Source organism: Sarcophilus harrisii, chromosome X (assembly GCF_902635505.1).
Source record: "Sarcophilus harrisii chromosome X, mSarHar1.11, whole genome shotgun sequence".
Classification (NCBI taxonomy): Eukaryota; Metazoa; Chordata; class Mammalia; order Dasyuromorphia; family Dasyuridae; genus Sarcophilus; species Sarcophilus harrisii.
This window is the reverse complement of record NC_045432.1, coordinates 13,071,995-13,086,793: the sequence shown is the minus strand read 5'-3', so window position 1 is coordinate 13,086,793 and position 14,799 is coordinate 13,071,995. Positions and strand designations below refer to the sequence as shown.

Here is a 14,799-nt window from a genome sequence, read left to right as displayed (position 1 = left end):
CCAAAAATTTAAGACCACGTTCCAGAAAATAACCAAACCTCAGACTAGACCTTTAAAAGTTTATACTAGTGAATACCCAGCATAGAAAGACTTATACAAACTGATAAAGTAAGCAGAACCAGGAAAGAAATACATGCATTGACTATAATATAAATGGGAGGAATATCATAACAATCAAAACGTTTAATGCTGGGAAATTAAACTGACAAAGTTTGGCCCCAAAGAAAAAAGGTACCTAATACCCTCTTCTTTGGGATCTTTTGTATAGGTAGGGGAAGGAGTATAGAACACTGCACCCAATAATAACAGGTTTTTCCTGTGTTGGTTAGTTTTGCCGGTTTTTCCCCTTTCTTTTTTATTCTTTTTTATAAAGGATGATTCTTTGAAAGAAGAGACACATGTGATCTAAAACTATATTATAAAGCAGTTGTCACCAAAACCATTTGGTATTGACTAAGAAACAGATTAGCAGATCAGTGGAATAGGTTGCGTTCACAGGACAAAATAGTCAATAACTATAGCAATCTAGTGTTTGACAGACCCAAAGATCCCAACATTTGGGAAAAGAATTCACTATTGAACAAACACTGCTGGGAAAACTGGAAATTAGTATGGCAGAAACTAGGCATGGACCCACACTAAACACCGTACACCAAGATAAGATCAGAATGGGTCCATGATTTAGGCATAAAGAATGAGATTATAAATAAATTAGAAGAACATAGGATAGTTTACCTCTCAGACCTGTGGAGAAGGAAAGAATTTGTGACCAAAGAAGAATTAGAGATCATTATTAATCACAAAATAGAAAATTTTGATTACATCAAATTAAAAAGCCTTTGTACAAACAAAAGTAATGCAAACAAGATTAGAAGGGAATCAATAAACTGGGAAACAGTTAAGGTTCTGATAAAGGTCTCATTTCCAAAATATATAGAGAATTGACTCATTTATAAGAAATCAAGCCATTCTTCAATTGATAAATGGTCAAAGAAGATGAACAAATTTTCAGATGATGAAATTGAAACTATTTCTACTCATATGAAAAGGTGTTCCAAATCATTATTGATCAGAGAAATGCAAATTAAATCAACTCTGAGATACCACTACACACCTGTCAGATTGGCTACACACCTGTCAGATTGGCTAAAATGACAGGAAAAGATTATGAGGAATGTTGGAGGGGATGTGAGAAAACTGGGGCACTGATGCATTGTTGGTGGAATTGTGAACGAATCCAACCACTCTGGGGAGCAATTTGGAATTATGCCCCAAAAGTTATCAAACTGTGTATACCCTTTGATCCAGCAGTGCTACTACTGAGCTTTTATCTCCCAAGAGCTCTTAAAGAAGGGAAAGGGACATGTATGTGCCAAAATGTTTGTGGCAGCCCTCTTTGTAGTGGCCAGAAACTGGAAACTGAGTGGATGCCCATCAATTGGAGAATGGCTGAATAAGCTATGGTATATGAATGTTATGGAATGTTATTGTTCTGTAAGAAATGACCAGCAGGATGATTTCAGAAAGGCCTGGAGAGACTTACATGAACCGATACTAAATGAAATGAGCAGAACCAGGAGATCATTATACACTTCAACAACAATACTGTATGAGGATGGATTCTGATGGAAGTGGATTTCTTCAACAAAGAGAAGATCTAACTCAGTTACGATTGATCAGCGAAGAACAGAACCAGCTACATGCAGCATAAGAACGCTGGGAAATGAGTATGAACCACAACATAGCATTTACAATCTTTCTGTTATTGTTTGCTTGCATTTTTGTTTTTCTTCCCAGGTTATTTTTCCCTTCTTTCTAAATCCAAATTTTCTTGTGCAACAAGATAACTGTATAAATATGTATACATATACTGTATTTAACATATACTTGAACATGTATGGGGACTGCCTGCCATCTAGGGGAGAGGATGGAGGGAAGGAGGGGAAAAGTTGGAACAGAAGTTTTTGCAAGGGTCAATGTTGAAAAATTCCCCATGCATATGTTTTTTAAATAAAAAGGTATAATAATAAAAAAAAATTATATACATGTATACACACACACACGGTTCAGATACAGGAGTAGACCAAGGTAGGGGCAGAGTCAGAGTGCTGAGAACAGGAATGGGGACTAACAATCCAGTTCTGACAGGGTCAGGGGAGGCATGGGGGACATCTGATAATTTGGGATTACAGAATGGGGAGAGGCACCTGACATTCTGATGATGTCTAAGATAGAAGATCTTTCTCCTTATCTGGATCATCATGATTAGGAGGGAGGGGTGGCATTGCAGAACAATTAGGAACTGAGGCAGAACAATTCAGGGAAACCAAGTCAGGACAATATGGGAAACTGAGACAGCACAATAAAAGAGAATTGTGGCACAACAGGGGGAGAAAAAATACTATTAATTTTTTTTTTAAATAAGATGCTTATGTTAGATCATCTCATTGCCAAGACTTCTGTTTTTATTGACAATGGTGAATGACTGACCCTTCTTATTATATGAAATTTTCTCAGGAACTGTTTCTGGCTAAATCCAAATGTCATACTTTTTTAAAAATGGATTTTTGTTATCTTTTTTTCCCCACATCATCCACATTTCTCCATGTGTCTTTTTTTTTTTTTTTTTTTTTTTTTTTTTAATGTATAAGGTATACATGGTAGATTCTTGGAGACAATAGTCACATTCAGCGCTGGGACCAAACCATGGATCCATTTGGTCCCAGTAAATCTCTCTTTCAAATAAAATATTAAAACTCTCTAATCTCTATATTGCCTCAGTTTCTCCAGCATTACACTCCCTTCCCTTCTTCCCCAAGACAGCAAGCAATCTGATACAACATGTGCAATCCTTCTAAACATATTTCCATATTCATCACAACATAGACATCTTTAACAAAAACCTGGACTTAATATATATGGACTGATATACTATACCCTCTTCTCTTCCTGAAAATTCAGCAATTAGTGATTGTCAAGAATCCTCTAGCAGATCAATTTGCATAGCACTGGGGAGTATCAAATGAACTGTTAAATTTCAAAAGCTGGGGAAAAGTTTGTAAAGATCTAGCCAGTATTTATTGTGCTTGAAGACTGGAGTAGGGTCAGGGGAGGCTAATGGAGACAAAAGGTGGCTCAATGGATAGAGTGCTGGGCCTGGAATCAGGAAGACAGGAACTGAAATCTGGCCTCAGACACTTAATAGTTGTGTGATCCTGGGCAAATCATTTAACCTCTTTTTTCCACAACCCACTGGAAAAGGAAAAAACAGACTACTCCACTGTCTTTGCCAAGAAAATCCCATGGACAGTACTGGAGTGCTGTAGTCCATGTGTCCAACAAAGTGTTGGACACACATGAACGACTGAACAACAACAATGGAGGTAAATGTTCTGAGAACAAAACTAAGAGTTCCACTGGTGAAACTGTAGCACTGAAATCTTGAGGAAAAAACATGAAAAGGTAGATGATCTGACTAGATTCCAGGAGAATCTTGAATCCAAGGCACAGTGATAACTTTGAGAATGGGCGGAGAAAATGTGGGAAGCTAGAAGTGAATTAGCAGGTTTTCTTGTCAAGTTTATAATGCAAGACGTTTTAAATCGAGCATCTAAAGTGCCAAGTCAAGGGGAAGGAGGAAGGATAAAAAAAGCATCAACTACTACTGACTGGTGAAGCTAACTCAGAGTATAAATGAGCCTCAGAAATGGGAAATGAGCCCCATGTCAGGATCCAGATATAGTGGCACTTCAGCACTTTGGAGGGGTGAAGGAAGGGGAATCTGCAGTAGAAAAGAAAGCAATATGAGAAGGAAGAAGACTGGAAATCAAAACCTGGATGGAGACTTTATGGCAATCAAGATAAATCTGTAAAAAATGAAAAGGTGTCAGGAATAGAAAATTGGTTCAAGCTACATTAAAGCCATCTTTATCACCAAAGGGAAGACATCATCTGAGCACCAGATCTAACTAAATTTGGAAAGACTTTGATTAACTCATGAAAACTATTTACTATGGCACAAAAGGATTGAAATTCCCAATCCAATGTAATCAGGGAAAACCAGGACTTGGTTACCCCTGTGAGATAAATATGGAAGACCATACCCCTAATCAGGATGCCTCCATTTTGAGTGCATGTTGACACATACTTGAGGTTATTAAGACCCTAGAATTGAGAATAACTTCTCCAAGTGCTTGACCTTCAGTAGTTCTGTTAACCAAGCTGGGTAGAAATTAAGATTCTATGTGTATTAAAGGAAAGGAAAATAAACAAATAAAACTATCCCATAGCTGCTAAGAGTCCTTGGCAGTTTCACCAAGAGATGATGTCACTATTTTTAGCCCAGTTAGGGAAACACATTTGGACTACTTATAGATTGGTCAGAAAGCAGACATGGACTATGAAAGCTGGTTGGCAGAGAATGAAGGCCCATAGCAGAAGTGAAAAAAAATCACCTATTTGGGGGTGAAGTAATTCAAAAGCAGGCAATTCCAAAGACGAAAAGAGCACTGGGCTCTGTGAATCTGGCATGGCCCTCTTTATTTTATCACCCATGGCACACTGCCATCTGCCCCGTCTGATTTTTTTCTTGGTCGTGATAAGCCTAACCTAAATCCAAGTGCCTATAAAGTATGCCAATGTAAAATCCAGTTTCCTAGAAGCTGAAAACCCTCACTTACTCCAAGAGGTTCTCAGTAAATATTCCACTTCAACCATAGTTTGTAGTCCTTTAGCTTCTTAGCAAAAAAAAAAAAAAAAGATACTGGAGATGTACAAGCTGGGAACTAGAGAACAGTAATACCTTGCAATATACTGTCAGACCTCAATAAATTGAAACCATTCATGGGTCCCCTGTTACCTAATCTCTATAAACCTCACAGGTTTTAGCCAAGGGATAATGGAAACCTTAACCAAAGTGGGGTCCATGACTTGTTTTTTTAAATATGGTAATAACTGTATTTCACTATAGTTGATTTCATTTGTTTAAAAAAAAAAATAAGACAAAAGAAAAGTGTGGGTTAAATGACCATATAGTTGGGTGGTTTCCTAGCAGGTTTATCTGTCCTCATGGTCATTCTCTCATGGGTCCTGGGCTGTAAAGCTCAACATCAACACAGCTGAGACACTATGATATGCTGATTCAATTTAAGTCCAACAAACCTGGAAAGCTACTTTCACGCTGACATCGCTGTAAGTTCACTGTCATTAGAAGTGTTAATGCAGAGGCAAAATGACCACCTGTCAGGATGCTGCCGAGGATTCCCCTGTGGAGTAGGTCACACTTGAGGATCTCTAAGGCCTCTTTTGACTCCTGGATTTTATACATAGTGCCAAATGAGTGGCAAATAGTGCTAACTGAGTGGCATGATGAGTGTAACAGAAGCCAGAGTGGCTGGGCAAGGGGTGGAGAAAGAAATAACTGCAGGCTTGGCAGTCTGTATTCATGCCAAAGAAGTCTTAGTTGTGACTTGCCCCCTCTTCTCCCCACCCCCAGCCAGAGTCACAGCCTCATATTTTTTCCATTACCCATAAATGTGATAAAAAAGAACAACGAATATGTCCAAAAAGCCCGACTTGGAGGCAACATGAAGCTTGTAAATTGCAAAACTAAGATTTGAAGAAATCATTTACCCTTCTTAACCAGTTTCTTCATCTGTAAAATGGGGACAATATACACTACTCACCCCACTCTAAGAAAAGCATATATAAGTGTAATCTATAATTTTAAACTAACTGGGGACAAAGACTATTGGACATCAGGACACCCATAGGATCCATAGACAATTACTTAGCCAAGTGGCTGAAAGCATAAGACTCCTCACTTCCAGCTAGTTTATCTAAGGCCTCCTACAAAAATATGACCAACCTGGCTCCTCCTTTGAAAATTAAGATTATGGGATTATTAAAGCAAGATTTATTACTCCTTGGTTCTCTAGCTCTACCCTAGAAGTAACTAAGTTATTGGACATTTCTGAGCCTTATTACTTCAAGACACAAGAAAGAAGATACACAGAAAAGGAAGAAAAATCATTTTTAGTACTTGGAATTCTGGGATGACAAGTATGAAACTAGGAATTACCCTCCCCCCCAACACACACACACACACACACACACACACACACACACACACAAAACCTTTGCTAAGCCATGCTCTGATTATACCTTTTGCTCTTATCTCAGTAGATCCAAATATTGTGTAAGAGCCCACTACCAGAGAGTTCCTATTTTCAGAACTGCAGGGCTGGAAAGACTCTTTGAGCTTACCCAATCCCTTTGAATAACTCAACGGTTACCAAAGAGCTGCTACTCCAACTTCTGCAATCATGGTAAACTTGCTATTCCACAGCTCATTTCAATTTTGCTTTTTAACTGATGGTTACGAAATTCTAAACTCAAATCCATCTCCCCATGACTTCTACTTACTCCATCCTAGCTTTGACTTCTGAAAAATAACCTTTCTACAGCACTTCATTTAGACTCACAACCCTATGAAACAGGTACTACTGGTATCATTAGTTCCATTTTACAGATTAAGATCTTGAGATTTAAGTAGCTTGGCCATGCTTACAGAGTTGCTAAATTATCAGAGATAGATTTGTACCTAGGTCTTTAAGTCCAGAGCTTAACAGGACAACCCTTCAGATGTTTGCAAACAGTTATATCCCATTAGATTATAAACTCCTTAAGGGCAGGGAGTAGCTTTTGCCTACTTTTATATCCCTAGCACTCAGCAGAGTATCTGGCACATAGTAGACACTTAATAAATGTTCACTGACTTGAATATCCTGACACTAATTTCTTTCTCTTTTTTTTCCTTTCCCAGATGCTGCTCTATGTAGCATCCTACTCTCCTTAACTCTTTCACATTTGCCAAGTTCTCCCAGTTATGTTCTTCCGTGAATTACTACTGGGCATTTCTCATGGTTCTATTGTAGATGTCATAAAGACATCTACAATAAAGATAGACATAAAGATGTCATAAAGTTTATCATTTACATTTTTTAAAAAAGGGGGGTGGGGAGGAGGGAAAAAAGAACCCAGATGTAAATATTCTTGATCAAATCAGCAATTGTCCAAGCAAAGAAGCCTGCCTAGTATATGTGAAAACATTCTGTCCCTAGACAAATGCCTAGCATTCCATTACCTTAAACCATGGCGCTCAATAATAAATGCTATGGACAGCATCTAAATATCTAGTCATTTATTTTCCTTATTCTCTCATTTATAAAGCCACCACTTTCAAAAGAAATGAGATGAAAGCATCACTTATGCCCACGTGTCTTCCCCCTTCCCCAATCCTTAAAGTCCTCTGGCATCCTGCCCAGACAGTCTTCATTCTTGGGAGATCCTTTCAGGGTTCTTTTGGTTGTATTATTTATTCCCACATAAAATCACTGGAAATGGGAGTAGGCCAGCAAGCAGAGTAAATCCCTGCAGACTCTCTGTCACATCCTAGGTACATTTACCAAGATGAGAGTCTGATTTCCTGCTGGCCGTATCAGGCCCACACAGTCACCTGAGTACTGCTGCCTTGCCAGGACAGCTCTTCTTGCTAGTGTCAGTTTTGGGATTTCTCCAACTTGGTAGTGCCTGTGAAGCCTCTCCATTATTCTATGAAGCACCGTGTGCTTATTTTTCTTAAGAGGGTCCAGATCCAAGTTCTATGGGAAAAGCCTCCCTAGTTTCAGGAGCTTATTTCTTCATCTCCCCTGTATCACCTTCTTTTACTCGACCACTCTTGGCTTTAGTTTCAGTTCATCCCTTTCTCCACCTCATATCATCTTAGATGATTTCTCCATCCTATTTACTCAGCAAAATAGCATTTCAAGTGCCTACCACATGACAAAAGATTCAAAGACAACAACAAAACTTCAAGTATCTTACATTCTATTGGGGAGGGAGAACAGAAAATTATCAAAAATATATGTAAGGAAAAACACTAATTTCTGAAGAGAATGTGGAACATAAATGAAGAAGTCAGGAATTTAATGAAGCAGAAGTATATTTCAAGCAATCATGTCAGCCTAAGCAAAGGCAAGACAATGGGAGACAGTATCACACATGGGAAAAAGCAAATTTGGGCTAATCTGGCCACACCCTAGAGTACAGGAAGGAACAGTTTTAAGAGAAGCCTGGCAAGACAAGCCAGAGTCCCAATAGTACCCAAACATGCCCAAACAAGGAGTTTGCACGTTGCCCAAAAGCAATGGGCACTAGAGCTGCTTCAGAAATAACCTTTTGGCAGCTGTGTGGAGAATACTTTAATAAGGAAAAAGAGACTCAGCAATCTCACAATATTTGCTATCACTGAAGAAGTTCCCTTGATTTCCATACTTCCTTATATTTTTACATTAGAGTTAGTATTTTCTAGTGCATCTACAGTCCTTAGGAGATCACTACAAAAACTGATAGCAAATCTTCGGCAATGAGAGGATCTAATTCAGTTCTAATTGATCAGTGATGAATAGAACCTGTTACACCCAGCAAAACAACACTGGGAAATGAGTGTGGACCCCGACATAGCATTTGCACTCTTTCTGTTATTGTTTGCTTGCATTTTTTTCTTCCCTGATTATTTTTACCTTCTTTCTAAATCTCATTTTTCTTGTGCAACAAGAGAACTGTATAAATACGTACACATATGTTGTATTTAACATACACTTTAACATGTTTAACATATACTGCCATCTAGGGGAGGAGGTGGAGGGAAGGAGGGGAAAAGTTGGAAGAGAAGTGTTTGCAAGGGTCAATGTAGAAAAATTACCCATGCATATGTTTTGTCAATAAAAAGCTACCAAAACAAAACAAAAAAAAAAAAAACAACAACACCTGATAGCAAACAACTTGCCTCCACATCAACTGCTTGCTACAGACACTGAGGCTGAAGCCTCTGCTACTTAAGCTAGACTGAACTACTCTCTTTTGTATTTTTCTGCCAATCTGCCCAGGCATGGCCCGCCCAGGAGCCAATACCAGATCTGAATCCCCCTCCCAAAATATCACTGGTCAGACTTAAGAATCAGTCACCTCTTATTTGCTGTACCCAGTGACCAAACATTTTAGTGGCAGAGTCAATTGGTTAGCATGCCATAGGCACGAGTTTGTTCTAAAGCCTCAGCACTCTTCCCATAGGATGGGGATAACAGTATTGAACTTGGAAAATATCACTTTTATAGCCTTTCTTCTTCCCACTTCCCCAAAACTAATCCCACACAGCTCCAGTTACTCCACTCTACCATCCCAACACAGATGTTTCCGTAGCTGCTTACAACTGTTGTAGACACCTATATGTATGTTTCTACTCATATTCTAGTCAATTTGGGGGGCTCCTTCTATTCCTTCCTGCAGTCAATACATTTGGAGCAGTATTAGGGCCTTACAGATGGTTCCAGAGCACTCTCCTTGAGAAAAACAGGAAATCATACCCTTAGAAGTAGAAGAGACTTTTAACATCATCTAATCCAAGTTTTTCATTTTTGGGGAGACACAGAGACAACCCACTACTGTCTAAGTAACAGGACCTGATCTGGCCTCTTAGGGGAAGAGGAGATTGAGGGATTGGACTGCTACCCCAGAAACAGCCTCACTTTAAGGACTGAGAAAGTCTCCAAACAGGAAACCAAGTCTCCTGGCTTCTTTTCTCCATTTCCCCATCATTAGTGGATTTTGTTGTTATGATACATAAGGGAATCATGTCACATAAACTGCCCCAAATCTCCCTCCATGCCCCCACCCTCCTAAGTACTGGGACTCACAAAGACAGCAGCAGAGAGAAGCCAGCGATGTGGAGGTTTCTCTGGGCCCGGAACAACTTCATGTGGAAGTGTTCCATGGCCCCAGGGTTATTCTGCAGGTTCACCTTCTCTGTCACGTCATCGTATTTCCTGATCTCCCGCACAGCATCTGTTGGGGAGCATGAGAGGAAACACAGGAAGGGGCTCAACCACATCCCAGAAAGTTGAGGCTGCAGTGTTAGGCCATGACGTTTGTTGCTGCTCCCAGTTCACTCAAGTTTCACTGAATTCTCATCAAGACTTAACTTAGTGACTTTGAACAGATCTTCTAGAAAGCCAGCCCAGAAACATACCTTCCCCGTCCCTCCACTGAAAGATTCTGGAAATCTACAATTACCAAAGAGTGTATAACTTCCTCTCTCTCACCTCTATCCCCACCCAAAGACAGTAAGCCTAGTCCATCAGAAAAAAGTTTTAATTGTGGATGAGGACTAGGATAATTATAATAGTAGGGGTTTCTCTTCCCATGTCTGACCTGGAAAAACTCAGCTTTTAACTGGAGTACCTCACTAGAGTACCACTTTAAAAATGAGAATCAGCCAGTTCCAAAGGACCTGTGATGAAAAATGTTCTCTAATTTCTGAGAGAGAATCGATGAACTCTAGGTGCAGACTGAAGCAGATTTTTTTCATTTTATTTTTCTTGCCTTTTTCTTTTTTTTTGGCAATATGGTCAATATAGAAATATGTTTTGAATGACTTCATATATAATTGATATACTGTTTTCCTTTTCAATGGCTGAGAGGTGGGAAGGATTGAAAATTTGGAACTCAAATTCTAAAAATGAATGTTAAAAATAATGGAGGTCATCTCTCAAAAACATATTAAAAAAAAAAAAAAAAAAAAAAAAAAGGTAGTCCTGTTCACCATATGAAAAAAAATTCTCCTCTGTACTATTTTTGCCAACCAACCCAAAATCATCAACTTTTCACTTGTGCAGTTTTTCTTGCAGGTTGCAGAATGTATACAATTTCCATTTTTTCCTTTGGTGTATGCATGGTTCTTAGAGAATTGCCTGGAGGCATTAAGAGCTGAATGAGGTGCTAAAACCCAGCCTTCGCCTAAGGCAGGCCTTGAACCCAGGTCTTCTCAATCCTCAAACCAGCCCTTTACTCACAAAAACTGCCAAATGGTAATAAGTTGTAAGCTGATAGCAGAGCCATACTTAACAAGCCCTGCAGTGCTTGGCACAATACCAGCCATCTGGGAGCACCAATTTAAGAAGGCAGAGAGAGAACCAGCTCCAAGCAATCAAACCTTCCATATTGCATCCAGAGTGCTTAATTGCCCCTTAACAAACATTTCCTATACTTGGACATTCCTATCTCAGTTTCCATAGGAAAAACTGTGTAGAAACACATGCAATGCACAAATTACACGACAAAAGTACCAAAATGAAGTCTAACAGTTAAAGGATTTCAAAAGTCATCCTCTACTAGATGGCCTCTGATCTTTCCCTGCCATTACACTTCCCCTTGCCTAAGGGGCAAGGGGCCCAATTAAATTTACGGAGAAATATCAATAGGGTGGAATGAGAACCCAAAGCAATCTGCTAATAAATGATTAATAAACTGCTCTCTTCATACCTAGCTTTTGGTCAAATTCATAAGCAAAGGGAAAAGCTCTCATGCAGTAATTCCTGTTGAAACAGGTAGCAGTCCCAGAGTAGACCTGTCTTTTATTAATTATTAGATATATGTTAATAGTTGTATTTTGTTGTTGTTCAATCATTTCAGTCATATCCTACTCTCTGAGACCCAATCTGGGGTTTTCCTAGCAAAAATACTGAAATGATTTGCCATTTCCTTCTTCAGCTTGTTTTACAGATGAATTTTCAAGGTGACAAGTCTCCTCTCACCCTCTCTCTCCCTCTCTTTCTGGAGGGGGAAATGGGGAAGATGAGAAAGACACAAGTCTGAGTAAACACAGCTATGCAATCAAAATGGGATTACAGAAGCAGAGCTGGGAATCAATAATCCCAGAACTGCCAACCCTCCAACAACCCCTAGAAGGAAAATTGTGTCCTTTGCCTGATGGTTTTAAATTTCCAGCTCACTGCACTAACCAAAATCCATGGAGTTAAAAAAAAACAGGAACACATGTGGCATCTGGATTGAGATGAAGCCCAAAAATGAATTAAGCACCCCATCCTTCCCTCCAAAATATTCCAGGTCTCAAAATGGACCAAGGACAACTCAGATACTCTTTTGCCACTATCTGACTCAAAGCCTTGGTAGTGAGGGTGCTCTGATTAAAAGAGGTACCTTCCAGAATTTTTCTAGGTGAAATGTGTCATATATAGCTATAGGTATGGCATGCAAGCAACTGGCATTGCATATGCTTGAAAAGTGATGTGTCACACCCATCTTGCTAAGAAGCAACCTTGCCTGGACACATCCCCTTTACTCTTGTAAATTAAGCCCTAGAAGAGAAGTAGGATGGGGACCTAATATTATTACAGGACGAGGTTCTTCCCTGCTTGGGCTAATGGAAAACCATGAAGCCATCAAAGATCTTTTGGAGGTGTGGCATTTTCTTCCCTCCAGGGAGGGATGTGATTTCTCTCAAATCCCAAAGAGGTTAAGAGATCTATGTTCTGGCCCCAGTTGTAACACCAATTCCCAAATGCAATAGTTCTTCTATGCTCATCTGTTACTTTTCTTAATTCTTTGTTGTGAAATTCACCTCCACGTGGATCATCCCTGTTTATGAAGGATATCAGAGGACAAATAACCAGAATACATACCTAATCTGATAAAGGGAGGTGCTACAGTTTTGAAGACTAGACAAATGAAAGAAATGGAATTGTGAGAGATTCCTATTTGGGGTACTGTTCACAGTATATATATCTTTCACTCACCAATAAGAAGTAGTACCAGGATAACAATGAGAACCACAAAGAAGGTGTTGCCATAGCTCACTATCAGTTGTACAAGGCTGGACTTAAAAATCTTCTGCCATCTAAGGAGAAAGATATAAAAGTTGAAGATACTCAAAGTACTGTGGGGTCCCTCTCAGCCCAGACTAAGAGAGGGATAGTTTTACCTTAATATCCCACCCTTAGCAGAGCTACTTTCTCAACTTTCCAGTTTGGGGAGTCCGTGCACTTGGACAGACAATTGCTTAATTCCATTAGACTGACAATTCTGGAAAGAAGTGTTAGGTAAGAGATTTTTGTAAGAAGAATTGGCTTAAGAGACCTTGTATGTTAGTTGCATAAGGACCCCCCAACCTCCCACATTCATCTCCATCCCAGACAAGTTACGCTAGAAATCTGGCTGCACAACAAACACCCAAAGGTGAAAGGGGAATGGGGGAGGAGGGGAGAAATTGGTGGGATTTCATATAGATGAAATGCTTTATATAAAATGCTATTTACAGTTTCCTGGATGCCCAGGAAAACTCAGAATTATTCAGGAGTCATTCCCCATTCCCAACAAATTCGACTTGCTTCAGCCTAGTCTGGCTCTTAACATCCTATCAATTAACCATTAAACCTACACAAACCTACACACATACACGGGTCATGGGGTTCAGCATTGCACAACTCATTGTCAGGGCCCCTTAAGCTCTAAAGTTGATCACTTAATAGGCCATACCTTTTGGGAGAAATGAAAGGAATGCAGAGCAGCAGCACAGCCACGACTTCTGCATAGAGGAAGGTAGCAACCGCACTCCATTGGAGACTCATCCTTAGTCACTAGCTGGTTTTGACCTGGAGGCAAAATAAACCAACCTTTGCAATGTCTACAAAGATTTGAAGCAACACAGATCATGAGAAAGGGGTTGGGGGAAAGGAGAGAGAGGAGGTGATCAATCAGCAACCAACTCTGGAAGGGACTATGCTGATCCATCTATACCTCATCAATCCTCCTCAGCTTTCAAAATCATACTACCTTTCTTCAAACGGGAATTAAAACAAATAAATAAACTGAGCCACATTAATAAGGCTGAGGGAACCTGTCAACCTTGTCCAAAGGACAAGGAGATCTCTTGCTCCTATAAATAAATTCACTACACGATCTAATCTTGAGAGTACAGATTCAAAAAGCCCCAAACACATGAACTGCTAATGTGATTCACAGGACTATTACGCCCCTTAAACCAGGAACCCAAATAGAATCTTGACATGCTAAGAGAAGTCAAAACTAAATGACTTCCAGAGGGAAAAGTTCTAAAGAGGATATGTGTTCTCAGAACAGGCACCTAGATGACCCTGACTAAGCCATTTAACCTTTCTGAGTTTCATGCTTTAAAAAACAAAAAACAAAAACAAACCTACACAACGAAAAATTAATCAAGAGAATAGCAGATTACATTTACATAGTGATTTAGAATTTTGTAAATCAATGCATACATCTGGTAAAATGAATGAATTGCACCTGCAAAGAATGTGGAAAAGGCTGGATCTTTCAGATAGCAGAATTAAGGTCTCTTCCTTTCCTAACAAGTAACCGTACTCCACCCTTCCGTTGGAATCTGATAGGGCTTCTTGGACCATGCAGCAAAAACCCTTAGCTCACGCCCTTCCTAAACGCACCTCCTGACTACTTTTCCCTGACACTCTAGGGCAGATCTGGTTAGCTGATAATACAAGGGCCATCTCCCAGACCCCTCCGGTGTGCTCCCGTCCTCCTACTCCGCCCTGGAACCGGGGAAGCCCCCTGCATCCCTCCTCTCTATGCCCAGACGGCTCGGGGCCCGGGCGAGGCGGCGCGGCCTCGTAGGCGGCGGCCCCCTGCCCTTGGGTGAGCAGCTCGCGGGGTATCCTTTCCCTTAGCTCCCAGCCGCCTCCCGCCCAGACGGGCCGCACCCGGTCGCGCCTCACCTGCTTGCCTCCGCACCACAGCGACACAATTTCACAGCTCGAACTGAAGGTTCTCACACCCAAATCCCGCCCCTCAGCGTTGCGTCTACAGGTCGGAAATAGGAAGTTGGATGGTCAGGTCCCGCCTTCTCTGTTCTCCAACCAACCACCGCACTGCTTCCACTTACTGCTCCCGTGA

General features: G+C 40.3%; 1 protein-coding gene across 1 annotated transcript in view; it reads right to left on the bottom strand.

Annotated features, from left to right (window-relative positions):
* The window catches only part of BCAP31 (B cell receptor associated protein 31), a 29,235-nt gene extending 14,507 nt beyond the window's left edge, over positions 1 to 14,728 (bottom strand). The window contains exons 1-4 of the mRNA XM_012553183.3: positions 14,622 to 14,728; positions 13,393 to 13,508; positions 12,654 to 12,754; positions 9,756 to 9,903 (exon numbers count right to left, since the gene is read on the bottom strand). Of these exons, the coding sequence (XP_012408637.1) occupies positions 9,756 to 9,903; positions 12,654 to 12,754; positions 13,393 to 13,484 (341 nt within the window). The 5' untranslated portion in view covers positions 13,485 to 13,508; positions 14,622 to 14,728. The remainder of the gene's footprint in view (positions 1 to 9,755; positions 9,904 to 12,653; positions 12,755 to 13,392; positions 13,509 to 14,621) is intronic.
* Between the last annotated feature and the right edge of the window lie 71 nt (positions 14,729 to 14,799).